This window comes from Chinchilla lanigera, unplaced genomic scaffold, assembly GCF_000276665.1.
Source record: "Chinchilla lanigera isolate Chin_1 unplaced genomic scaffold, ChiLan1.0 scaffold00063, whole genome shotgun sequence".
Classification (NCBI taxonomy): Eukaryota; Metazoa; Chordata; class Mammalia; order Rodentia; family Chinchillidae; genus Chinchilla; species Chinchilla lanigera.
Genome location: NW_004955464.1, coordinates 2,697,312 through 2,723,113, shown reverse-complemented (window position 1 = coordinate 2,723,113; position 25,802 = coordinate 2,697,312). Strand labels below are relative to the sequence as shown.

Below are 25,802 nucleotides of genomic sequence, written 5' to 3'. Positions count from 1 at the left end.
TTTCTATTGATCTAACCAGAACTGTGCAGACTCCCCACGGTCTTTTGGTGTTGGCACCTCAGCTCTTGTTTGGAAATGTCACTGTATTCCTGGGATAAGATGTGGTGATTCAGGGCTCATCAAACAGTGCTTGGAAAAAAAAAAAGCTGAATTCTGCCAAGGGGGCAGTTTCAAATCTTGTCTTTATTTTCCTCCCTGGAACGCATCACATAGGCATCTTCTTTCAGCTCAGACCGAGTTACATATTCAATCATGTTCAACGATGATGACAAGTCCACTGGGCTGTCACCTTCTGCTCTGAAATTAACTCCAGATGTTGCACCTGCTACAGCAACATCAGCTAGAGTTCACTGGTCACGGGTCAGAAGTAACCCCAAGAATGGGAATAACGGTATGATACTTCAGGACAAACCTGAGACAGCCGCATTGAGGGAGAAGATAGCACCACTTGTAAAGAATCAGAATCACAGACACTGAGCCACAGAGCCACAGAGCAACCTCCCCACAGGACTGCCTCCCTTACCCTCTCTCCCGAGCACACAACTGAACCGGCTTCGCAACAGCCTTCTTAGTTGACACATCTTTCCCTGTTTCTCCCTCAGGGGTTGGGGTTATCTTAGCATAAACTGTATGCACATTCCCGGGGAGAAATCCTATGCACCAGCACCAACACGTGACCGATTTAGAGGTCACTCGCTGTTTCGTAAGACTTTCCACGTTAGGATGATATTTACATATATTCTGTAACGGACATCTGCTTGGTCCCCAGAGAAAAATTAGATTCCAGTGACCTGATTGTATAAAATGTGGGCTCCAAATAATAACAATCACTTTGATGTATCACCTTTTTTTTTTGTCTCATCAGGTATATGATCGTTTTAAAACTGATCTTCCAAATCATTTTCCTTTCTATTGATATGAAGAGCCTAAGCATACAGGCCTATTTAAATCAGCCATATCAATGTAAATCTACTTTCCAAAGTAATAATGATTATCCACAAATCCAATTAACTACGTGACTCTTGAAAGTTTGCTTCTTGCCGTTCAACCACTAAACGCAATATACTGTGACTGCATAGGAACATCAGGAAAACACATTTGACCTGTATAACAATTCTCTGTAGGGCAAAAATATATAGATTCTTTATGAAAATCATGTGCTAAATATACGAACCGAACACTGCACTTTTTGTCCCATAAAGGTAAAAACAGGAAGCTTAAACCCTTCTGTTTCACAAACAGTCCAGTGACTTGTGGGCAGATGGGTGGGAGTGGAGAGGTTCTGGAATCTGTGGGCCCGGCCTTCTGAATGTGAACTGCCTTTTCCCTGTCCTGCACACAGGATGTGCGGAAGGGCTGGATTATGGAGTCCCATTCCCCTTCCGGTGGTCCTCTGGCTGCTGATTGGCCAATTGCTCCTGCCAGCTGTCCCTGAACTCCAGCTCCCTACCATATGCTCCAGAGTAATATCTGGAAAGTGAACCCATTCATTAAGTTTGTCACACCTTGCACTCAATCTGCTACCTTCTCTACAGTGTAATGGCATTATTAAAAAGCATTTTCATTAACATTTATATTTACAAAAAACTGACAATTTTTTTTCATTAGAACTCCTTAAAGCCATTTCCCTTAAATATTTAAAGAGTTTAATGGTAAGGTTTTTTTAAAGTTATAAAATAAAAATCCCATTCGAATTTTCTGATGTACAAAAAGAGATAGAGATGGACCATTTTGACCACACAATCAGTGTGTTATGCTGAATGTTTATGTTACCATTGTTCTGTCAGAAAGCTGGTTTTTGAAATCCAAAACCACATTACCAGAATTATTTGGCAAATGACTTTTCTTTGAAAATGGCACGTGGAGGAGACACTTGTCTGCATAGTATCACAGCAGCAAAGTATCAGAAAAAAATAAAAATATTATTCTATTGTACTCAGAGTTTAGAGCTTCTTAGGAAATTAGATGCATTTTTCATCTTTCTCATCAGTGGGATCTGATGTCCTTTCCTACTCACAGAATGAAGATTTGAACCGAAAACTGTCTTTCTTCAGCAGGGTGCAGAATAGCTACAGGGTTGTTTTGGCAACGTTCTTGACCATAATGAATAATCAACCACTTATTTGTCTTGCGAGATTTCAAGTTACTTCACTTTATAAGAGGATTTTTTTCCCCCCAGTTAGACATCTTCACCCATATCTAAAAAAAAAAAAAGTCAAAAGCAATACAAAATTTGTACACCCATTAACTTTCAGACATGACAAAGGAAGGAGCAGCGAAATGGCAGACTGCGCCCTGTGGAGTGAGGACCAAACATCTTCATATGCCGAAAGGCACGTGGATGATGACACAGTGGGCCCAGGGGGCCCTCACTCTGCCTAAAAGTCAGCGCCAACCTCGCTGTAATTCTCGGATGCCTATCACTCCAAATCTGCTGTCTCTATAGTGGCCAACAAGTAGAGAAAACAAAGCAGAATTAAGATTTTATATTCTGGGTCATTTTAAACCCAGGTAGGAGAGCTTAGAATATCTGTTGGGTAAGCATTTGCTTGATTCATGATTTAATGTTGGGTGTGGCTTTTAAAAATACTTTTGTGGGTCTTTCTCTTCTTTCTTTTTTTCTTTCTTTCTTTCTTTTCTTTCTTCCTTCCTTCCTTCCTTCCTTTGTGCTGCCATATATATCTGCCACAGGTTGCCAAAATTGTTGTTCCTTTTTCAAAATGAGTTTCATTGGGCAAGTGTGAATTTCTTTGTGGAATGAGATGAAGTGGAAGAATACAAGAGAGCCTGTTGCGATACTGATTTCCATGCCAGTCTCGATACACCCATCGTCAGCTTGCATCGCCGCTATTTCTTAGGTCTGTTGATCTGCGCATAGAGAGGCTCCGGCTCCTGTGGACAGATGGACAAAGTGAGGCCTGCCCTTTGCCACGGGGGAGGAAGTGTCGCTCTGAGACAGCTTTGGGAAGTGGGGTTGGAGATTAACAACAGAAAGGTGACAGTGGATGATGGATGACCTTAGGTTAGTTTTGGATTATTTGATCATGTACACCATTTTAACAAAATCTGTATCACCAAAACAAATCTACACATCCAATTCTAGCCTTGTTTTCATGCTGAGACCGAATTCCTGTTAGAGAAATAGCATGGCACAGTAGCGAGAGCTGGATACACTGTGTGGTGTGGGTGGTGTGGGCAACTGACACCCTTTCTCAGCCTCAGTCTCAAAATGAGAGAATACAGTTTATCCTACAGGATTCTTGTGCTAATTAGAGATAATCTATGAAAAGCATTTAGCTCAGGGCTTGGTAGTAACAGGTCTTCAGAGAATGGTAACACTGCAGTGAGCCAGTGGACATTTTTTCAACATAGTTTAATAAATGCCTTCTTGGAGATCCCTGATATGGTATTTCACACAGCACTTTGTTGCCAAGAGCAGTGGTGATTGGGTAAGCTGCCAAGCAGCACAGTCAGCAAGGACCTTTTACTCTTAAGTCAAAAGCTCTGGAATGCGTTTCCACTCACCTAGAGTCTCAGGTTTGGCCGGTCCTTAGCCTGCAAGCATGGGTCTGCACCAAGATACACACAGGGATTCTTACCAGCACAGACCAGCAACCCTGCAATCCAACCATGGTGACAGGAGATGGTGTTTGGCCCTGTTTAAGCCATGCCAACCTTCAGCTCACGCTGAGACAGCCCAGCACCACTGGCCACACAGATATAACCCACAGCCTCTCTTAGGCAGGCACAGGCTGTTATGGTGCAGTTGATCTTGGTGCCATCTCCCTTTGCGTCAGGATTAAGTGGGCACGGTGACATTTTGATTTTGCTATCTTTCATATGTTAACTTGCCTCCTGCCATATGTGCACAGGTCCCTTTTATTTGCTTATTTTTTTGAATCTCCCAAGTGCATTGGCAATCTACTGTGTCCAGTGCCCTGCTAAGTATTATATTTTTAACTCAGCAAAACAACCTTGGAAGGCAGGTGCTTTATATTGTTTGCAAGTAAGAAATCAGGCACAGAAAAGTGAAGTGACTTGTCCATATTCACAGAGCTAGTAAATTTAGAACATGACAACTGAAATAGGGTCTGGTGGTTTTTACAGTTTATTACAATAGCTTCAGGGTGGGGGACAGGAGCTCTTCCACCTGTAGAATGCTTGAGGGTTTCTAAGGCACTATTTGTCTTATTTTATCTGCCTAACAGTGCTAGGAGCAGCTTTTACACTTTCCTTCCTATTTTACAATGAAAACTGAAGCCCAGAGAAGTTGTAGTCTTAAGGTCATTTTACTACCTCTAGGGTGGAATGTGTTGCCTTGTTTGCTCTACTCTGAGAGCGCAAGTGGGCTAGGAAACAATGTCCAGGCCCACTACTGTTCAAGTCAGGATTCTCAGCCAGCATACAGTGCTTTGGCTTCACTGGAGTCATACAATCACTAACTCACCACACTAAGAGTGGAAAGTAGGATTTCTGTTGTCAGATCCAGGGTGTCTTCCTCAGGACTCATTCTGTGTGCCTTCCTGCAGGGAGAAGGAACGCTCCCTGCTTTGAGACCCCTGACTCTGTAATGTAATGCAGGGCCAGTTTGTCCCTCCAACCTTTCATCTGCAGAATTCGCACTGCCTTTGGAAATGGAAGGAATAGCACAGTCCATCATCCCTCTGAGGACAGGAAGGACGGAAGCCCATCTTCCATGTCCTTGCTCAAGGTTCCCCCCAGCCCTTCTGCCACAGCACACACGGGATCAAGTACAGAAGGTCCTTACTGAGGGCACACTGAACTTGTAGAGGACTATGACGTGGTTTCTGGTGTTTTTGCTGTTCTGATCCCTCTGTTTTAAACATACTTCCATTTGGCTTTATTCTTTCAAAATCAAACTGATGAAAATCTACAGCAAGATGATTTATTAAGTGCCCAATCTATTTCCTGCCAATGTCTCAAACTGTTTCTAATAACTGTTGTAAGGTTAAACATGAAATCTGTTGTATACTTATCCAGCGGTGGGTGGATCAATGAAAGTGGAGCTGGGAATGCTCAAGAATAGCAAATGGAAGAAGCATTTCCTTTTGCCTGTGTGGGGCTTCAGAGATGCTTGAGAAGGTTTTCCAGGTAGACATTTGTTCTGGGCTCATTCTTCTTTTTGGATACCTTATGAAGTCAGGCTGCCTTGATCTCACCCTACAATTTGCTCTATTCTAATTTTGGAAACTAATTTATCCAACTGAGAATGACACCCCAAAACAGAAGACGACAGCAGGCTCAGGCAGGGTAATTAATACCATGCTGCATTAACTTTCTGCAGCTAAGTATTCACACATCTTCTTGCCGGAATTTAGCTTCAAATACCCATCACAAGAGCAGTAACAACTGCAGTCAACTCTCAATTATCCCCACTAATGAAGGGGAGCTGTGGTGTGGAAAACCCCAAGCAGCAGATAATCCCAAAGTCTGACATCATGATGCATTATATGCTTTGGCAATAGCTTTCCTTTCCTCGTTACAGATCTGGGGCTGTCAGAGTGAGAGGAGAGCTAAGAAATCATTTGATCTAGAAATTTCCAACCTGGCTTTCTGGTAAGGTCATGATATAGTCTCCAAGCACTTTCAGTATTCCAAAATGCCTACATGGAATCACACATGAACAAACTATGCTGTGTGTGTGTGTAGGGGGGGAGTTTTGGTTTCCTTAGTAGATGTGTCCATGTCTTTGCCCTGTTCAAACCCTTTAAAGGCCCCTAGTCACCCACAGAGTGAGGGCAAAGCTTCGAGGCTGGGCACACAAGGCCCATTTGTCTCATAGTCCAGTAGAACTAGTAAGTACCCCTTCCAGACCATGAACGAACACTCAAACTTCAGCTCCATGAGTCAGTTTTAAAACAGTCTTTCTTCTTGCCCATGACAGAATGATCTTTCTGACATGGAGCTGGTCACGCCAGTCCTCTGCTTAAAACGTGTATGCCTCAGGATGGCACTCAAGGTCCTTCCAGTGCTGCTCCATCCTCCCCACCAGCCTCACCCACTTCCACTCCTTCCTCGCCTAACCTTCCCAGTGCCCTGCAGGACGAGCCCCAATACAGCAGGATTTTCACATTTCCAGGGCTTTGCTCACCTCTTTCCACCTTCGGGCCTTCTTTGTTCTCTATAGGGATCTTACCTTGAGCCCAGCTCAACCACAAAGGCTTCCTGGGCTCTGCAGGTGAAGGGACCCCTGACAGTGGCAGGGCCCTGGGCAGCCACTCTTTTCATCCTGTCCCAGCATCTCCTAGTGTGTTCTACCCCGACCACTTCTATGTCTGGTGTGCCAGGATCCTAAATTCGAAGTGAGCGGCTTAGAGCCATGGAAAATGAAGACATGGGTGAGCAAATGCATGATTCTCTTCTCCAGGGCAGCTGAAAAACCCTTCAGAATTTCAAGCTGATCAGAGGTTCTGACATATTAGTATCTTTAGAGGACCACAAAATAGATGGAACCACATAGCAGTTAAAACTAAAACAAAGCCAACCCTAAGTTTTAAGTATCCTATTTTTTGGAAGGTGCAGTTAAAGACTGAAAGCCCAGGCTCTGCAACTGAGAGGGACTGTTCTGCCTGCGGGCATGGGCCACTGGGAACGTCCTTGTCCTGAACAAACTAGGTGCACTCCTCATGCAGAGGAGTGTGGTGGACATCTGCAAGACAGGGCAAGTGAGGGCTCTCCATGGGGCCTGATCTCACGTTTGATGATTTGGAGGAGAGTCAAAATGGAAGGCTTTTCTGTGGCTTGGATGCTGTCATGAAGTGCGGGGCATTCTATGGTTATCTCAGTAATTCTTATCTGGAAGGCCGGAAGGATGGAGCAAGGCTAAAGCCAGCAGTTTGGACACTGTTCATGTTTCACTTTTGCTTGGCCATGACTACTGAGGGGCTCTAGTTTGTCTTGCCTTGTCACAGGGCCCGAGCAGCCTTGTCTGATGCTGACGTAGGTGAAACTCCTAATGTTCAACAAGAGAACAGTGCCACCTGGTTAGGACCTGTGATCTTTCTCGCTATCTCCTCTGGAGAAACCTTGGGACTCTAAACTCAATCCCCCTGGAGGCCAATGTCCTCATGTGGGAGAGGAGGGGTCCCCACTGGCAGAAGGAGAGGGGTTGGGGTTGAGGACTGAGGGGCAACACAAGGTGCTCACCCCACACACGGGAGCCTGGCCTCTGGGAGACACCCCAGAAGGCTAGGCCCTGGGTCTGTGCACACACGTCTCCTTCCTTTGCAGGAGATGTCTACAGCCCAGTGGTCACGGGTGCGTGTCATTCCATGTTGCTCCTCCTTTGTGGAATACACATGCAACTGCAAACAAGCTCTGTGGTGTGAGATTTACTAATGGCACCAACTCGGCCCAGGGAAAATGTGCAGAACGGATGTGAACATGGAGTTCCTCTATAGGCCTGGCTGCAGGCCACACAGGCAACGGGTTGCTGCTGTTTGCAGACTGTGCCGTGAGTTTTGTGTCTATTATGTGCTCACATTCAGCAGCCAAGCGAGCTCAGAACGTGAGTAATCACGGCCTCCGGGTACAGAACTTGTACAGGATATGAAGGGCTTTCCTCTTTCATGCACCTTATCTCACCTGAGCTCCATGCTGGCGCTGTACCTTTGGCATTCTTATCTCTGCAGCAGAGAGGCCCAGGTTTGCAGCGTCAGTGATTTGTCTAAGGTCCCTTGGCATAGGGCAGAGGTGGGACACCATCAGGTTGTTGTTGTTTGCCTTACATTTTTAAAATTGTGGTAAAATGTAGCATAATGTTTGCCACTGTAACTATTTTTAAGTGTAGAGTTCAGTGGCATTAATTAGAGTCACACTGGGCAGCTGTCATGACAGGTTCCAAGTCCTTTATTACCCTAAACAGAAACTATAAACCCACCAGGCAGTGCCCACTCCTGCCCACCACTGGTAACTGCTAGTTTCCAGCTCTACAAATTTACCTGTTCTTCTGATTTTAAAAATAACTTCGCTGAGGTATAATGCACACATAATAGAGTGTACCCATTTTAAGTGTACAGTTCAGTGACTGTGGACAAATGCCCATACCCATGCAAGCTCTAGAATATTTCCTCACCTAAGAACTTCCCTTGCATCCTTCTCAGCCAACTCCCATCCAGCATTTGCTTTTTTTCAGTTTGCTGTGGATACACATAGGCTTTTTGAAGCCTACTGTCCTCTTCAATACCACGTGTCCCTGCTCACAGACTGCAAAGCTAGAAGGCCCTTGCTCTGACAGCAATGCTCCCACATGAGGAGTCTCGGGCCCTGTCTGGGAAACAAACCACGTGGGAGACAGGGGACAGCCAGAGAAAGCCCAGGGTTGGGACTCCCACTTCTGTGCTTGTTTGCTAGATTCTTCCCCTGTTCCTAGCTCTTTGACATGAAATACGAAGGCAAACAGATTCCTATGTGTCATAACAGTCCCTCCTGGAAGCCATCTACATTGTGCTTACTATGTTATTCCCATCTAGTATTTATTGTATTTGCTTTGGAATGCTTGGCCACACTGAGCAAAAGGTCAAGAAAGCGATCCTAAGTAACGGAGAGGAGACACTGCCTGCTGAGAAGGGTGGTCTCAGAGCTGGGTCAGTGAGCACCATGCAGTGTGCTTGCTGAGCAAGCCCACCTGTGCCCAGCCCGACAGTCTGGGGAGAGACTACACCGATCTAAGTTAGAAGCAGGCTGCAGCAGGCAGAGGAGCAAAGTGTGGGTCCCTTCACATTGCGATGGGCGGCAGCAAGTTTAGCCTCATGGTCTTTTAGCCCTAACACTCAGGTTTAGCTTAGCTCAGCTTGTGTGTGTGTGTGTTACATTTCTTGGTTTGGCAAATGAAAGGCTGGTGGTAACGAAGAGAGTGGCAATAAGGCAGAAATAACTCAAAGTTCTGCCTGAATCCACGTGTAAGTGGGTTATGGAAAATGGGTGAGTTTTGGAGCCAAAGATTTCAGCAAACCTCCCCGTCCCTGTATGAACTTAGGCCAGTATGTTCACATCTGGGCCTCTGTTTTTTCCCCTGTCAACAGTTTGCAACCTCTGCCCTATGTGATTATGAAAATAAATCACTTCGTCTAGTATGGTGGGAATCTTCCCTTCCTTTTAGTAAAAAGATGAAACAAAGATTTCTGACCACTTTCAGCCTGAAAGTTGGCTTTCGGGGTAGAAAATTCTTCAAAATACTACTCTACCTTCAGACAGAGGAAAGCAGCAAATGATGGTCCATTAGCCAGTTCTAGGGTTTGCCTGTTTTTGTAAATAAAGTATTATCTGAACATAGCCACACCCACTTGTTGAGGCACTGTCTTTTGCTGCTTTCCTGTCTGACTGTAGAGTAGCTGGAATAGAATGCACGGCCCATGAATAATAAATAATACAGAGCTGGTCAACTGCTGGTCTAGGTATCAGCCTATTTTTCTTGCATCTACTACTCCAATTCCTGGAAACCATGATGCAGTCTTCAAGTCTAGCCTCACTTCTCTCTGGACCTCCAGGGGCCATATCCAGCAGCCTACTGGCATTTCTACTTGGAAATCTTACGGGTATCTCAAGCTCAAATGGCCCTTAAGTAAACTCGTCTTCTTTCTGCTCAAGCAAGCTGTTCTGAGTTCTGCAGCCCAAGGACTGGCACCACTTGGTCCTCCACATCAGGAAACTAGGTGCCACTCTTCTGTCCTGTTGTTTACCTCTCATGTTCCTTCAGTTTTAACCTCCTGCCAGTTTCATCTTTTAACCCTCTCTTGGCTCCAAGCCCACCTTTCCATCCTGACAGGCACTGCCCACATCTAGACCCTGGCCACCTTCTGCAGGAAACTCTCCAGCAGTTTTCTAGCTGCAAGATCCCCAAAAGTATCTGTTTGTACAGATCTGAAGATATGGGACACTATTCCCTCCAAACTCTTAAGATTGGATTTGCCTCTGAATTCTATAACCATGAGATAGTCAGATTTTATTTATTTATTTGTTGATTATTTTAGGCTCTGTTGTTCAGTAATCCCAAATACATGTATTTTACTTGTACAGTTTACAAACCACTTTCATATTCATTCCATGTGACTGCTGGATAGCTTGGAAAGGAATCTGAGATAATTGCCTGTGCTTCTCCGCATAAGGGGAGCAGTGCTTGCCTAAGGTCACCTGACTTGGACTCATGTTCACGTACAAGTGCCCCTGACCCTGTGTGTTTCTTTCTTCCCCTTTTTCATAAAAGAACCCTCCTTTCAAAGCATTTGAAGTTCAGCTTTCTTCCCCCTTGAACACTAGAACTTCCACTAGGTAATATTTTATATGTCTTGGGTCCCACTATGAAGATTAGTATTTAGAAAAATGACAGTGAGTTATTATTTATTGCAATATCTATTGTTACAAAAGGGAGACAGACTGAACAATTCCCTTTGTTACAGATGCTACTTTGACTTGACAGCTGGCAAAGTCTGATAGGCAGTTTATTTACTTAGCCATTTAACCAAATAAATGTTTTCATTTTTCTTTCATCTCCTCAAAAGCTAACATTTCGTCCTTAAAATTGCTCTGGCAACACATCAGTGAAGTATAAATTACCTGCCATCCCCATACCAGCCATTATAATATTATTCTGGTTCTCTTCTGCCTCTGTTGACGCAGTCTTTCAAGAACACGTGATGCTCCCAGATGGGAAGGTAGAGGAGAAAAAGTGAAATAATTGAAGATATTTTTCTTTATTGCTAAAATAGAACTGAAGCTTCCATCTTCAGGGACTGGGTTTGTCTCTTTATTCTTCATCTGGAGGCATATAGCTTTAACTTATCAACAGATGTCATCCCTACTTATTCAGAACTGGATGGCTATTTCTAATGAAAAAGCAGCAGGAGACAGTGGTTGCAAAGGTGATAAGAAGGCTGGGCTCTTGCTTTCCCACTGTAGGAAGGCAGAAGGGAAAACAAATCCATGGACATAACTATCTCTGCAAGTTGTACCTTTTCCAAACGTCCAGAAGGACTAAAAACTTACAGTCAGTAAATTTCTAGTTGGGTGGAAGCATGTAGGGGATAGAGGGAAGAAGATTACACGAGCCTCATGCTCCTCTTGGCAGAGGGCCCTAGAAAGCCTCATGCTGGCTTCACCTGTGGGTGCTGTAGCAGACCTGCCTAGAAGGTGGGCATCAGCCCCTTAGCGTGCAACTCTTAGAAGGGATTATAAAATGGCCACGCTATGCTTGCAAAGGGAAGGTGCTTCATCAAAGTTATAGACTGGTCTTCCACCAGAGCTGGGAGAGACTTACAATTTACATGTGACTCTAAGGCTTCACAATTTTTGAAAATTGTAAGACTCGAAACTGGGGCCATTCTGATTATGTGACAAGGAAAGCCAGAATTATCAAGAAGGCTCCCTTCAACTCAAGCTGTTTTGAGGCATCTGAAAATTAGTTATCTGGAGAAAGTATCTAGCAAAACCTCCCCGGCAGAGGACACATCCAACATAAGGGTTAGTGGTGATTGTGGCAGGGCTAATGATGGTGCTGGGGATGGAGGTAGGGCGATGATGGTGATGACAGTGATGATGGTGGTTTCTGGGGCAGTGACAGTGGTGGTGGTAATGATGATGATGGTTTGAGTGGTGGGGTGATGATGACGGTGCTTAGGGTGGTGATCGTGGTGCTGGTGGTGATTATGACTGATGGTGGTGGTTGTGGTGGTGATGGTGGTGGCCATGACAATGGGAGCTAGCATCTACTGGGTGCTTCCTATGCACCAGGCACTGTACCAGGAACTCCACAAACATTGCCTCATTAGTTCACACAGCAACACTATGAGGTGAACATTATTTTCATCCTTATGAAGAACACAAGACTAGATACTGATATGAAATCTCGACAGGGTCATGCACCCAAGAAGTGGTGAAACTAGATTCTGAACTCAAAATATTACCCAAAAACCAGCAATGTCTAAGCTGAGTATTCAGTGTCTGTCTCCATACTAGGGACTGAAGATATGGTGCTATCTGTTTATATCATGGATAGTATAAGCCTCCTCTAGTAGATGAAGTAACTAAGATGCAAGAGAAATAAAGGCTCTTGCCAAGATTTCCCACCATTAAGGAGCTGAGCTAAGATCCAAACTCAAGTTCCAAATCCTGAGCTCCTGCCACTATACCATGCTTTGTGCATTTACACCTCAGCCATGGCTCAGCATGTTACATGCAGCATTGAAAGTGGAACCGGCAGAAGCCCCGTAAACAGTACCGCTTGTGTAATTGCTTCAAGCTGAAGAGCCTCACGGAGATAAGGGTTTGATACACTGACCTGCAAATGGTGTAAGTCATCTTTGTTTTCTAGAAGAACGTCAGTTTTAGGATGATGTTTGCTGTTATTCTGATGAATGGCTCTCATCACCTGTAGTTCATTCATCAAAATTTCAAGGCAAGGCTGAGCACACGAAGTATAACATATGCAAGGGGTAGAACAGCTCTTAGGGATTCAGCCTAAGGCATCTACCCATAATCTCCAACTTTTTTCTTTCCTGGAGCATTTCACTTTGCCTACCAGCTCCCAAAATAAATTTTGCAACACTGAATTTATAAACGACCATAACAGGGTTTTGCACGGCATGATGTAGTATTATGTGCTGTTGTCCCGATATAAAGTGTGGCAAAAATACACAGTATGTTAAGTTCTTTAATCATAAAATCTATTAACAAAATTCACTTTCCAAACGCTGTATGAGCTTTCAATAACTGTCACAATAACTTATGCATGGACGGAGAATGATTCTGAGGTAGCCTCAGAATCCATTTGTGAACGGTGAAAACTGTTTACCATTTTAATGGCTCTGATCATACTTTTCAGGACTGAAAAAAGGAGCTCTCTGGGTACGGCCTTGCAGTCCTATATGTTTATGGAAAACTAGGAAAGTAACTGAAAATTGAACACATTTGTCAAGGAGTGACCTTAGAAATCATGTCTGGGTGATAAGGTGTACTTCTCTCTCCTGAGCAGGTTCGCTTCATCAGCTCCTCTTTCTTTTTTTGATCAAATCAGATGCATTGAAATTCAAGTGCCCAAAGCCACTTCCAGTAAATGTAAGTACGGCCTCTCCAAGTAGCTGCTGATGGAATCTGAAGTGACTTGGTGGCAAACTACATGCTACAGCACAGGTGCAAACAGCAGAGCCTCAGAAGTGACAGCTACGTATCACTGGGCTTTGAATTTCACTTTCACATCGGAAGAGGGTGCAGGCCCCCTTCTGGCTAGATGAAAAGAGCTACCATGATCTCACATTCCAGTCAATCTTAATGCAAGCACTGCTTGGTTTTGTGTCATAGTGTGGCTTCCCAGTGTGTTTGATTGGTGACCTCTTTGGATCTGTGCCGTGTAGGCAAATGCAGTGACATTTTGTGTAAAAGATTAAAGCACCTGGACCACAGCTCACTGAGAAATTATCAGGCTGGGCAGGACGTGTCCATTTCAGAATGATGCTGGTTTTAGAAACTTAATCCACATTGAGTAGTGTTGACTGTGCAGCATTCCGTCACTACTGCCCACACAGAAGATATAATTAATAAAGTATGACTATTTCCCACTCCCACCCCCCAACCCTATGTCCTCGTATATGTCAAAGGTCATTCATCGAAGAGGAAAAGCAGAGTGGGAAGGAGAAACCAGGCAAGAAGAGATGGTCCACACACTGTTAATACAGCTCAGGCAAACAGACATGGCGTAGGCAACCAAGAATATAGCTCAGGCAAGGAGACATGCTGCAAACATCGGTGATATAGCATACGCAAGGACTGATGGTGCCAACATTAGGAGTACAGCTCAGACAAGAAGTGAAGTGGAAACATCAAGAACAGCACTGGCAAGGAGGGGGTGCAAACATCATGAAGGTGACCTTGGAAGTAAAGAACAAACAAAAGCAAAAGCAGCAGGCTTCAGGGTAAAGGAGATAAAAAGGACAGATACCTACCCAGACCTGCGCTATCTAGCTACCGGCCTGTGGACTTATATTATCACCACTGGGCTCCCCACTGGGCTCCCCAAATGGATCACTGGTGGAGGAGGCCTGCGATCCATCAGGCTAGAACACAAGAAGATAATACTTTTTTTTTCCTTTTGAACAACTGAAAATATAAGACAACTAGGCACATTTTCATGCAGCACATACAATGAGTTCTTTTAAAGGGGTGCAACTTTAGTCAGAGGAAGCCACCCCACGAATGCAAGAGCCTGTAACAATTTAACAAAAGGACAGCATTTTCTGACTCATTCATTTGCACATAAAATAAAGCTTGTTTAGCAGCACGTTAGCAGTGTAGAGTCAGAGCCAGCATTTTCTACTATGTGGGGTTCTACATGCATTGTCCATTTCAGAAAGGGAAGCTTGAACTTTAAGGGAAAAATGAAACATAAATAGCACTACAGAAAGAACAAACCAGCCACTTACAGCTTCTTGCTCTTCACTTTTGCTGGGACTTTCAAAGCCCTCTTCGAAGAGGTCATCTGCGGTCGGATCACTGGCATGGGATGCAGAGGATTTGGACGGAGAGCTCTGCCTAGGAGCAGGGGTTGGAGCTACATAGAAACCATACAAACAGAGGAAACATCTTAATTGCCTGGCACAACCATCTGTACCCCACAGAAACCTCAGGGATCTGTTAGACAGTGGTGCCTCACTTCATGAATTTGATTTTTTCTACAAATCTAGTTGCAAACCAAACTGGATGAGAATTGAATCAAATTCAATGGTTAGGTTCCATATTGACCTTATGGGGAAATTTGATTGGGTCCTCTTCCAGTTTGGTTTTCGACCAGCATCGTGGAGAACCCTGAGTTCGTGTACTGAGGCACCACTATATGTGAATCAAATCACAGGGTTAGGGCTGGGGATATAGCTCAGTAGCACAGTGTCTGCCTGGCAAGTTTGAGGTCATGAGTTCAATTCCCAGTAACCCTCCACCTCTCCCCTCCAAAAAAATTACAGCTTCTCTATCCCAAGCGAATCAGCTAAATATGTGAATCCTCCTTCCACAGATGTTTATCTTGTCCTCCCACAACTTGATCATAAGCAAGGAGCTTGTTCACACTGATGGCCACGGTAGCGGTTCCGAAGGGATGAGCATCACCTGGGGTCTTGTTAGGACGCCAATTCTTGGACCCACCCTAGCTCTACTGGTTCAGGAACCCTCTGTTTTAACAAATCCCTCCCTGTCGGTGATTGTGATTCATGCACAATTTGAGAGCCACTGGGTCATGGTTTACTTTCTCTCTTGCCTCCAGCAGAGAGCACATTCACCAAGTCCATTTTGTGTGTAAGATACTGTTCAAAATTCTACACACAAGATCCTCAGTCCCCACAAAGCCTGTTTAGGTGGGAGCGATCCCAGTCTTACAGATAAGGAAAACAAAGGTTGCTAATCTGTCTCCGGCAACTGGAAGGACAAGCTTTTGAATCTTGGCACATGGCAAACAATCCATAAACATGTGTAGCACAAAGGGAACTTGGGGACCTGGAAGTGGTGTGGGAGGATGGGTGTGGCTGACAGCCACATCACCGCTGGCGCCTTACAAGACTGTGCAGTTGCTATACTGACTCCCACATTTCCCTCTCCTCATTTGGTTCAGGGGCTTACAACAAATATTCCACTGGAAATTGCTCTTTTAATAATTCCTCATTTGGCACAGAAAATACCAGTCACTGGCTTAATGTCAAGGGAGGAGTCAGTATGGCTTCATTTAGTAGCTGAATATCAAGGCCAGTGATAAGGCCTCCCTGTTGTAATGTTCTAGAGCTTAGAAAACTGGCAGCTTATCAGACAGTGAATGATCGTAAAACTCAGTGTGCATCTTTTTGCCCTGATGAACTTATATTTTAAATAATGATGCTATTTCAAAACCTTATTATTTATAATGTACTAATGAGTCAGTCACAGCAATGGCAGTTCCCATCCATTAATCTCCCCAGCACCAACAACTTGCAGGTGTTGTCCCCCGCTCCCAGATGTTAGCAACTACAGCTCAGGCAGGTGTGGGTCCTTGCTCAGGGTTAATTCAGCTATGAAACAGCAGCCCTGGGGTATAACACAGGACCCTGTGATGCTATTCAGTTCAGCTGTGCTTTTCTGAGTCTATTGGAGGTTCACTTTTGATCCAACTAATTCTTCACTGAAAACATTCTGAGTTTCTGGTAGATAAGAGGACATAAAGACTGGATTCACTCATTTTCTTTAAGATAAAACATTAAGTTATTTTTATTTGAAAGGAGGTCTGTTGTGTTTCATGAGATGATTTTGGAACAAACAAGTTATAATGGGTTTAAAGCTATATAAAAACACCCTGATGAGTAATAGATGTTTAATAAATATTAGCTTAATTGAATTCTGAATTGTGTTTGAAGTGGTTTATTGCTTACTACAGGCTGAGAACCCAGGGTGTGCTGCCAATTCTGACAGGTATATTGCTCATATTTACCCAATGAAATCTATGGGAAATATAATTCCGAGCTTATTTATGCAAGTGTTAATCTTTAGAAGGTTTTACAGAATATCTCTGTGCTCTACAACAGTGGTTCTCAACCTGGGTGATTTCACTTCCAGGGGACATTTGGCAATGTCTGGAGTCATTTTTGATTGCCATAACTACAGTGAAGGGAGGAATGTCACTTGCATCTTGTGAGCAGAGGCTGGGACTGCCACAAGACATCTTAGCATGCACAGGACAGCCTCCCACAGCAGACGATTACTGGCCGAAGCTGTCAATGGTGCCAAGGCTGCAAACCCTGCTCTAACACTCAGCCATAGCTAAATTGCCTTTTGGGGGTCATTTCATTCTCTACAACCTTTCTCAGTCTGCTATCATTATGCAAAGTGTGGAAGGATGAAGACATATCCCATGTCCTCAAGAATTTCAGCTTTCCTTTTTTGCTTGTAGCTGGCACACGAGTCCATTGAAAGAGAGACATTTGTTTTAAAAAGATGCTTGCACATATGCATGGCTGTTATTTCTCTAGCATTTCATATTTTATTCATTATTCCTCATTGAAACTCCATGAGTTAGAGTTAATAGAGATGCCCCCACCATGTAGAAACTATGGCTTGAGTGCAAGAGGGTTGTTTACACACATCAAAGGCTTTCATTTTCAGAACAGTATTCTGCACCTGGCTGAAATGACACAATCTAATTGTATTAACATTAGACTTTTCTTGACAATTCACAGTGCTGGCCATGCAGTGATCCGTATCACCAGTTATAGTAATGAAAATGCCAAACTCATTGTACCATGAGCATTTTCTATTCCTTTATCAACTGTCAAGGGACAGGCTGAGTCACCAGAATACCTTTTCCTGAAGTGTGTCCCACAAGCACATGAATGCTCATGTGTATCTGGATTCTGACTTGGCTGTGTTATTTCCGTTTTCTCGATAGAGAGATGACACCTGGGATGGTATCACTTAATGTGGAAAGGAGAAGGAGACACACTGTCATCAAGCCAATTCCCTGCACTTCTGAAAAGCCATGTGCTTGCCACGGACATCACCAGTTGTAGGACCTGTACCAGCAACCTCAGTCCAGCACTCTACACAAAACCACTTCACACAGTCATAAACTGGGATAAATGAACGAATGAGCAAACTAACACAATCCTAAAAGGCAGGAAATGGTGAACTGCATTCACTTCTATCACTTCGTCTATCATGTTTGTCTTTGAACCTCTCCATGACTATTTATAACTCTGTCAAACAGGTCTAACAAAACTTTGTATCAGCATCGTATGAGCTAAAGGCACCCCTGAGCCTATGGAGAGGTACGTATGCTGTGCCCGGCATCTGGGTTGGCAGCTATCTTGACTGTTAGGAGCAAGAAGAGAGCAAGTGAGATGAGTTCTCTGACCCAGACCCTCAGTCTCCAGAAACCCGCCATTGTTCTCATGGTGGCGTATGTCAAAAGCGAAGGGCACTCACGTGAGTTGGTCGATGGCGTGGTAGAAGTCACAGGGGTCAAATTCAACTGGGAGATGTCAAAGTCATCACAGTCGTCTGTATCCTGTGCCACCCCGACTTTGTTGAAGTAAGTGGAGAAGGCCTCTGAGGTACAGGTGAGGGAGGGTTGGTCGGGTTTGCGGGAGGGCACGGGCGGAGGCTGGGCCATCTGGAAATCCTTAAACATTTCTTTCCCCATTTTCTGCTTGGCCGTGTCGGTCTGTGGACTTGCCCTGGTGGAGTCACTCGTGCCTGGGACGGTTGCAAGGGCAGTGAGGGGACCTTGGAACATGGCAGCTGGCAAAGGCATAACAGTTTGTGTGGGCATGAAGGCGGCTGGAGGAAACTGCCCGGCCACAGTTTGCCAGGGTTGCTGGGTGGCAGGAAAGAGCCCCGGCTGGCCCCATGCGATGGGCTGAGCCCCCGGCATCACCTGAGCGACTGGTGGCTGAGCACCCATGGCGAGCTGCTGTTGGACGAGGGGCTGCTGGCCCCAGAAGGATGGGAGGACGGCGCCCATGGCAACATAACCTGGAAGGACAGAAGGAGGTCAGGTACCTGGCAAGGAGAGTTCACGAGCTCCAGTGACTGAGAGAATGTGTGTATCGCCCTCTGAGTGCTAGCCTGGGAACCAGGGGCTGCAGGGTGGCCCAGGGCCTTCTCTCTAGAGGTGGCCAGGCAGATCTCTCTAGAGATGACTGCTAAGCAGAAACTAGAATACAGGGAGGGGACAAGCCCTGCAGCTGCCAAGGGGATAACGGAAACATTTCTACAGCAGTTGGAGGGTCTCCACGTCTTACGGCCTCAGGAGTCAGTGTGTCTCAGTGGCAGGGCGGGGAGAGGAAAGCAGGCATGGCTGGGCTCTCACCTTGCCTCTCAATTGCTAACACACTAAGTCAGTGTTTGCTTGGAAAAGCCAGGTTATAGAAAACCTTCCTTTTAGCATTGCGGCAATGTGCCCAGTGAAAATGGATGGGAAGGGCGGAACTTCTGAGGCTTAGGCTAACATTCAGACCGCCATCTCTTATCTACTCAATTTAAAAGGTGTTTCTTAACTTCTACATGACCTTCTTTGTAAAAGGGGCCTAAGATGCCTTCTGTCTCACTGTGCTGGTCTGAAGACTGAGATGACACATTCCACGTGTGCAGCGCAGCACCTAACACCAGCACGTGGTCCATAAAGCCTGTAGGTACAATCTAGCAAGACAGAGCCTCTAAAATACTCAGTACCTCGCTTGCTATATAACAGTCATGCACTGAGGGGCAGGTATGGATATCACGGCACATTATTTCTGCATTATTATTATTTTAGAGAATTAAAAACATGAAGGTTATTATTTATTCAGGAGCACATTATATAGGGGCGCAGCCTGGGCACTAAAATTCCAAAGAATGTACCCATGTATATTATGATAATTGGTGCATTATAGGGTTTTTTTTTTTGTTTTTTTTTTTTTGAGACAGAGTCTCACTATGCAATTCAGGCTGGTCTTGAGCTCACTTTGTAACCCAGGCTGGCCTCAAACTTGAAACAATCCTCCTGCCTCAGCCTCCCAATTGATGGATTACAGGCATGTGCTACCACCCCTGGCTCACATTACAGTTTTTAACAGGAGCACAAGTGACATTTGTTATACTATTAATGGCAACAGCAAAAATTTTGGCTTACTAAATGCCCACAGCATGCCAGTGTACTGTCTGCCATCTTCACAAAGTCCCTGAGTGGTGGGCATCTTCACTTGAGGGAGAGGACACTTGTGCTCAGAGAGGAAAGCAGCTCACTCGCTCAGTCATGCAGCTTGCGTGGTAGGGTCAGGATCTAAAACTGAGGTGGTCTGTCTCTCAAGCCTGCCAGTGTCACCCAGAGGGCTGACTGATTTCTGTTCTTTCACAGTCAATGGCTCATCAAGGAACATTTCAGCATATTGCAGGCCCACAGGGAACTCCCATATGCCTCTGGAGGTACCCATTCATCTCGGGGGCATAAGGGCCACCTGCCTAGGCAGTGGAGCCTGGAAGACAAGTAGTGCTCCAGGCAGAGCAAAGGGTATGAAGTCAGCTTCACCTAGACTCTCAACATAAGCATTTTCATGGCAGCCAGAAGTTTGCAGGTGCAGCGAGACCAGGATAGAAGTGGAGTGGACACAGGGTATCCTAGCAACCTCCTCCACAGGGAAGCTGGATGGATGATGTGGCACTGATCACATCCTAGACTGTATCAGAGACTCTGGCAAGCTCAGGGAAATTGTGCAGAGGGTGCCTCACACCACAGTCCAGCCTCAGACCTACCTTCCCCTCACCTGACTGACACCGGCTCAAGTTAGCATTCGAAGCCTGGGTACTTCCTGGCAAGGATCCATTGTGCCCCGCATGACAAGCCACCCCCAGAGAAGGGTCCATGGGGCACACACAGGACACGTGGGCCTCTTGCTGGATAATGTATCCGTGCAAAATGCTTTATGGAATAAGGAAGAATAATCAACAAATAAAATAAAAAATCTTGTGAAGTCTCTCAGTCCAACTGTGCTGAAGCAAGAGGGGTGGGGAGGTAAGGATGATGAAATTTCAAAGTTGAAACTCACTTACATCACCTCATCTATTGCACGGTGATACAGTGACCGGAATCCACCGACAGATAAAGTGTTCTACCCCTTTGTTTTTTCTTACTTTCTGATTTACTTGGATATGGTGCAATCATTCACAATGGGAGTGTTGCTTTCCCCTAGGTGTAACGGGAAAATTTGTGGAGTGTGCTTTCATTATCCTGGTAACTGCAGAGTGGAGTGGGCATTACTGGCATGTTAAGGTGTCACCAGCATAGATAGATTACCTATAACGTGGGAGATGAATGGATAGAACAAAGCATTATCCCCCATTCTGGTCATGATCACTTGATTCTAGAACTTGAATTATATGGACATTCAGGTTCTTCAGACAGTTTTGACACTTCAGGAATGTAACAAGCGTGTATACTGAGAGAAGATTATATTTTGTTTTGCTTGGAACACTCTATAGAGTTTTTCATGAAAATGGTGGTACCTGACAGGAACACTTCTCATGGGGCTGAACTTGCACATTTCTTCATCAGAAGTGTAAGAGTAGCTGTAGCTTTCAAGGATGATTCTGATATGGGTATAAGCATCTGATTACTTACTATGTCATGTACTACGCTCATACCTGAGTACTTCCTTGCTGAAACACATTACTATCTATGAATGTCATTGCAAGCCACTTAAGTTACAAATGGATCTCACAGCTAGAAACCTACCCATGGGTCTTCCAATGGTCCCAACATCATTTTGCAGAGTGGATCGGCGACTTCAGTTTTACCCAGCCTATTTTAGTTTTGCTTCCATCCTTTCTGTCATTATCACCATGGACTGTACTAAAATACAAATGCAAATGCTCCTTGCTGTCTGACGGGGTCACCCCCCTCACAAGCCTGCTGTAAGTTGCAAATATTATTAAGTTGAGGATTCATTTAATCTAACAAACATCCTAGGTCAGCACACGGTACACTGCAGCTTCTCTGCGACACCACCCCTGATTCCCTGGCTCAGTGGCAGGTGCATCCCCCTCTGACTGTCCGGTATTGGGAGACAGTATTATACTGCATGTTGTTAGCCTTGGAAAAGATCAAAATGCGAACTGCAGTTTCTATTCAATATGTACTGCTTTCTCAACGTCACAGAGTTGAAAAATCTGAAGTGGAACCACTGTGAGGTAGTCAGAGACTGTCTGCATGGCACTTTGCTGTCTGGAGCACAGGGCTCACATGCTTGGGTGTAGCTGGTGAGCTCTTGGAAGTCAGCCCTCTTATGCCTTCATCACCACTTTCAAGTGGTATCCTGTCCAACCCTTCCCCCAGCAGCTGAGAACACCACTCACCCACTGTGGCCGAGGTGTCCTCTGCTGGGCTCTGCTGACCTCCTCCTCTCCCTGATGAACCCGGGCTGCTGTGTGAGGCTCAGCTCACTATCCCCTTTGCTGCCCTCAGCATGCAGTTGGTTCTCTGGGCTCCACAGTTCCGTGTGCTCCCCTCTACTGCAACACTCACCACACGGTGCAAGATGGCCTGGTTATTCTGGCTTCCCTCACGAGACAAAGATGTGTGCCGGCAGGAACCCTTTACTTCCTCTCCCCATTCTGCACACAATTTTTGGCAGATGTCAGAAGCCCCATGAACGCTTGAGTCTGCAGTAAGGGCCTACCTCAAGGTAATGAGTCCTAGAGAAATCTATGACTTTACTGCATTTTCCCAAGAGTATAACAGAACTTCAAAATCCATAAGCGCTGGAACTCTCACGATTCTACTGCTGGTGGCAGGTTTGTTTCTCTTCTTTCTATTCCTTCTCGCTTTTTTTTTTTTAGCAAGCAAATAACAGATGGTCTGTGCACACTTTTCTGGAGAGAGCTATTAGCATGTCTCTCTGGCTTCACGCCATCTGTTCAGATCAAAGTATAATATTAAGAAGAGAAAAGGTAGCACAGGGCCACTGGGCCCCATGTTTGGGGCTCACAGGTCTCCCCTCTTTTCCTGGAGTGGGGCCCCCGTAGCCGGTGGTGTCCCCAGGCCACACGGAGTTATACACGCTTAAGGGGACATCGCAGCAGCAGGACTGTGGCGGCACTGCTCTCAGGGAGCCACTTGCTGGCTGCCACTGCAGCCACTTAACAACTTGTTAACCACTTACTTGTTAATGTGCAACAGCGGAGGGAGGAGGTGCCAAGGAGCATCTGTTTATGGCACGGAGTTCAGATCAATCATAAACTCCTTGCTGTGAACTGAAGGGGAACACCTGCATGACTGCCCTGCAGCTAGGTCTATAAAGTGTGGAAAATTGCAATTTATAACCAGATGCTGGCAGCTGGGGCACCCACATTATTTGAAAAAAGAAAAAAAAAGGCAGGCTGGAATATAAGCAAAACACTAAAGGACTCCAATAGTCATATAGAACTTGCACGGTAGCGCTTAGCTACTTTATTCACTTAACTAATTCATGAATTCAAAAATACTCCCCCCGGTTCAGGCTCTGTTTTAGTCTCTGCAGATTCAGTGAAGTACACAGTAAAACTGAAACCCCTGCTTCAGTTAAATTACGTTGTGGGGGAGCCAGTCCTCAAGATCATCTTGCAGTAACGGTCTGTGCTGTGTGTTCTTGTTTTAGCTCTGCGATGGGAGCCCTTGCCACCGTACAGGGCAGCAGAGCCAGCATCCTGTGAGCAGCGCACATCTGCAGCGTGCCCCCTGCATAGGCGCTGTGCAGCACCCTTCTAGCTGCTCTGCTTCCTGTGTTTGCTTACGCAATTCTCAGCACAGCTCTAGGGGGCAAAATCAGGATGACCCCATTTTTTCTGGTAAGTTACGGGAAGCTCAGCAGGAGACTCAGCTGAGCATTATGCAGGTAGTTAAAGGCAGAGCCTGTGTCCACTCCCCACACCACCCAGCTGACCTCTGCTTTGGGCAGTCAGAAGACTGAAAATCTAAAAACTTTATCACACATGTTACAGTTCCAAGCAGGTAAATTATCTTCTGCTTTAGAAGTCAGAGCAACAACAGTGCAGTGCATCTTTAGTATCTATGGTATACCAGCGGTTTTCACAGTGCCGAATCTTCGTTTCTCATTTAATTCTCATGATATTATTGTGAGATATTTTTTTTAACCCTGTCATAAAGGTGAAGAAATTGTGGCTCTGACAGTTTAAGTAATTTGCCTAGGAGTCTAAAGCTTATTTTAAAAATGGTGGTGTCTGGCCAAGCACCTGCAATCCCAGCTACTTGGATGGCTGAGGCAGAGTGCTCGAGGAGTCCAAGACCAGCCTTATAACGCTGTGAGACTCAGTACCCCCCAACAGCGCCCCCCCCCAAAAAAACGGCTGAACAGGATTCAAAACTAGCCCACGAGATCCAAAAAGTGCCCAGCAGGCAGCTTACCCACTGTGTGCCGCAGCTCTCTTCACTGCCTCTCTCACTACCCCTGGCTGGACAATTAGTGACAGGGAGATGGAGAAGCCATAGCTACAGAGATTTTTAAGACCAGTTAAGGGAGGAAAGGGAGCAGGCAGATAATTTCACACCAATTGAAGCATATCGTAAGTATTTCTTAAATATAGTATGAAAGCAAAAATATGCTAATTGAAGTTAATTTTAGACTCCTGTTCTAAAAATTGCAGTCCGGGAGGTAATCCATTTTTTTTAACAACTAAAAGAAGTAGCTTGATCACAGTTTGCAATTTAGCTGGTTAGGAAGCAAGAGTACAGTCCAGGTTTTCGAGCCCCTGAGGTGGTATAGGCTGGACATTGGCAGACTACAGCAACAGGTCCTCGGGGTGCTTCAAATCAGTGTTAGCACTGGAGGAGACTCGAAGTTGTACCTAGCACCATCTTCATCCCAATGCTTGTTCCACACCTCCCTTCAAGTCTGCCACCCGCCTCCATCACAAGCTCCTGGGCTGGGGCTCCAGGGCTCCACCCCCTGCCCTGCGTTTCCTTTTGTCCATAGCACTCACCGTTTGCTAACATTATACAAGTTACTCATTGTTATGTTATTTGTAGTATCCCTGATAGGAGGTAAGCTCTCCGTCTATCATGTTCACCAACATGGCCCAAGCACAGGAGCTAGCATGTAGTGGGCGCTCAGAGGGTATGTGTGGGATGAACACACCTGCAGTTCAGTACATTTGAGCCCTAGAGTTCCCACCATCTGCCCCAAAATACAGAATGACAGGATAAAGCTTGGGTATTTCAAACACCAAGCTCAAGCATAGCAGAGTGGTCCATTTCTGATGGAAAATGTTGTTCTTATGTTAAGTGACATACTGTGTTCTACTGCAGTAATCCCAAGGAGATGTTATTATCCATTTCAGAGCAGGAAAATGAATAAAAAGAGATTCTGTTGGGAAACTTAGCAATTAATAAATTTCTAGGCTACATGCGGATTCTAAACTGTAAGTCATATTCAGTCACTACCAGCCTCTGCTACTTCTAAAAGTTCATAATGATCCCTTGGTTCTTGAAGAATAATTGTTTCAGAACAGGGTATGAATTTTTAATTTACTTCTAATAAAAGCAAGGTTTATATTTGGTGACAAGAACTAGCTTCTAATACTATGTAATTAAAAGTAATTATTTATAAAAAAAGTGCAAGAGGATTTGTATTCTAAAATATTTAAACTCTTATCTGCCATTTACAAGAATAAAGTCAAGAAAGAAAGATAAAGCCATGGTTGGGAAATATGTAGTTAAAGGAAAATACAGACTCCTCCAGGATCCCGTGGATGTGCGGAACAGAACGAGCCCACCTTTGGTTATTTCCAGGTGGAGTGGCCTGGTCACCATGATGCCTGACACCATGGAAATCACATATAATCCTGGAGATCGCACTCATTTATAACTCACCTGCATCACTATTCCTATAGATAACTGTATCCTGTTGTGAAAGTAGTATCTGTGTTTTAAAAATATTTGGAAAACCGAAGAAACGCTTTCTACATCACTGAGTCCCGTCCCCTTCCAAGTCACTGTGAGCAGGTGGCTCTTGTGCCATTGAGTTTCCTGCTGTCCTGGACAGGAAACCACCCCTCCTGAGTCAGCACCAAACAGAAAGGATCCCTTCTACCCATCAGGTCTCAAGAGGTGTGAGCAGAGCAGGCTCATCCCCTGTCCCGCTCATTGCCTCTCCCCCTCTGGCTGAGTCCACAGGAGGAAGTGGACCTGCGCTACTTTCCACGGCCGTGTGGGTATCACACTCTCCAGCACTGTACACCTGAGTCCCCTGGAGTTTTGAACTTTTCAAGTAAAAGACATGGTTGAATTTCAGTCAGTGCATATGAGAGCT

General features: G+C 45.1%; 1 protein-coding gene across 5 annotated transcripts in view; it reads right to left on the bottom strand.

Annotated features, from left to right (window-relative positions):
* Nucleotides 1–1,616: 1,616 nt before the first annotated feature.
* Dab1 (Dab, reelin signal transducer, homolog 1 (Drosophila)) overlaps nt 1,617–25,802 on the bottom strand; it is a 395,969-nt gene continuing 371,783 nt past the window's right edge. For 4 of the 5 annotated variants that reach the window (XM_013521741.1, XM_013521743.1, XM_013521745.1 and 1 more), the window contains 4 exons: nt 17,947–18,495; nt 14,433–14,560; nt 13,956–14,066; nt 1,617–2,892 (listed from right to left, as the gene is read on the bottom strand). In XM_013521741.1, the coding sequence (XP_013377195.1) occupies nt 13,971–14,066; nt 14,433–14,560; nt 17,947–18,495 (773 nt within the window). In that variant the 3' untranslated portion in view covers nt 1,617–2,892; nt 13,956–13,970. The remainder of the gene's footprint in view (nt 2,893–13,955; nt 14,067–14,432; nt 14,561–17,946; nt 18,496–25,802) is intronic. The other variant, XM_013521740.1, reaches the window with a different exon arrangement.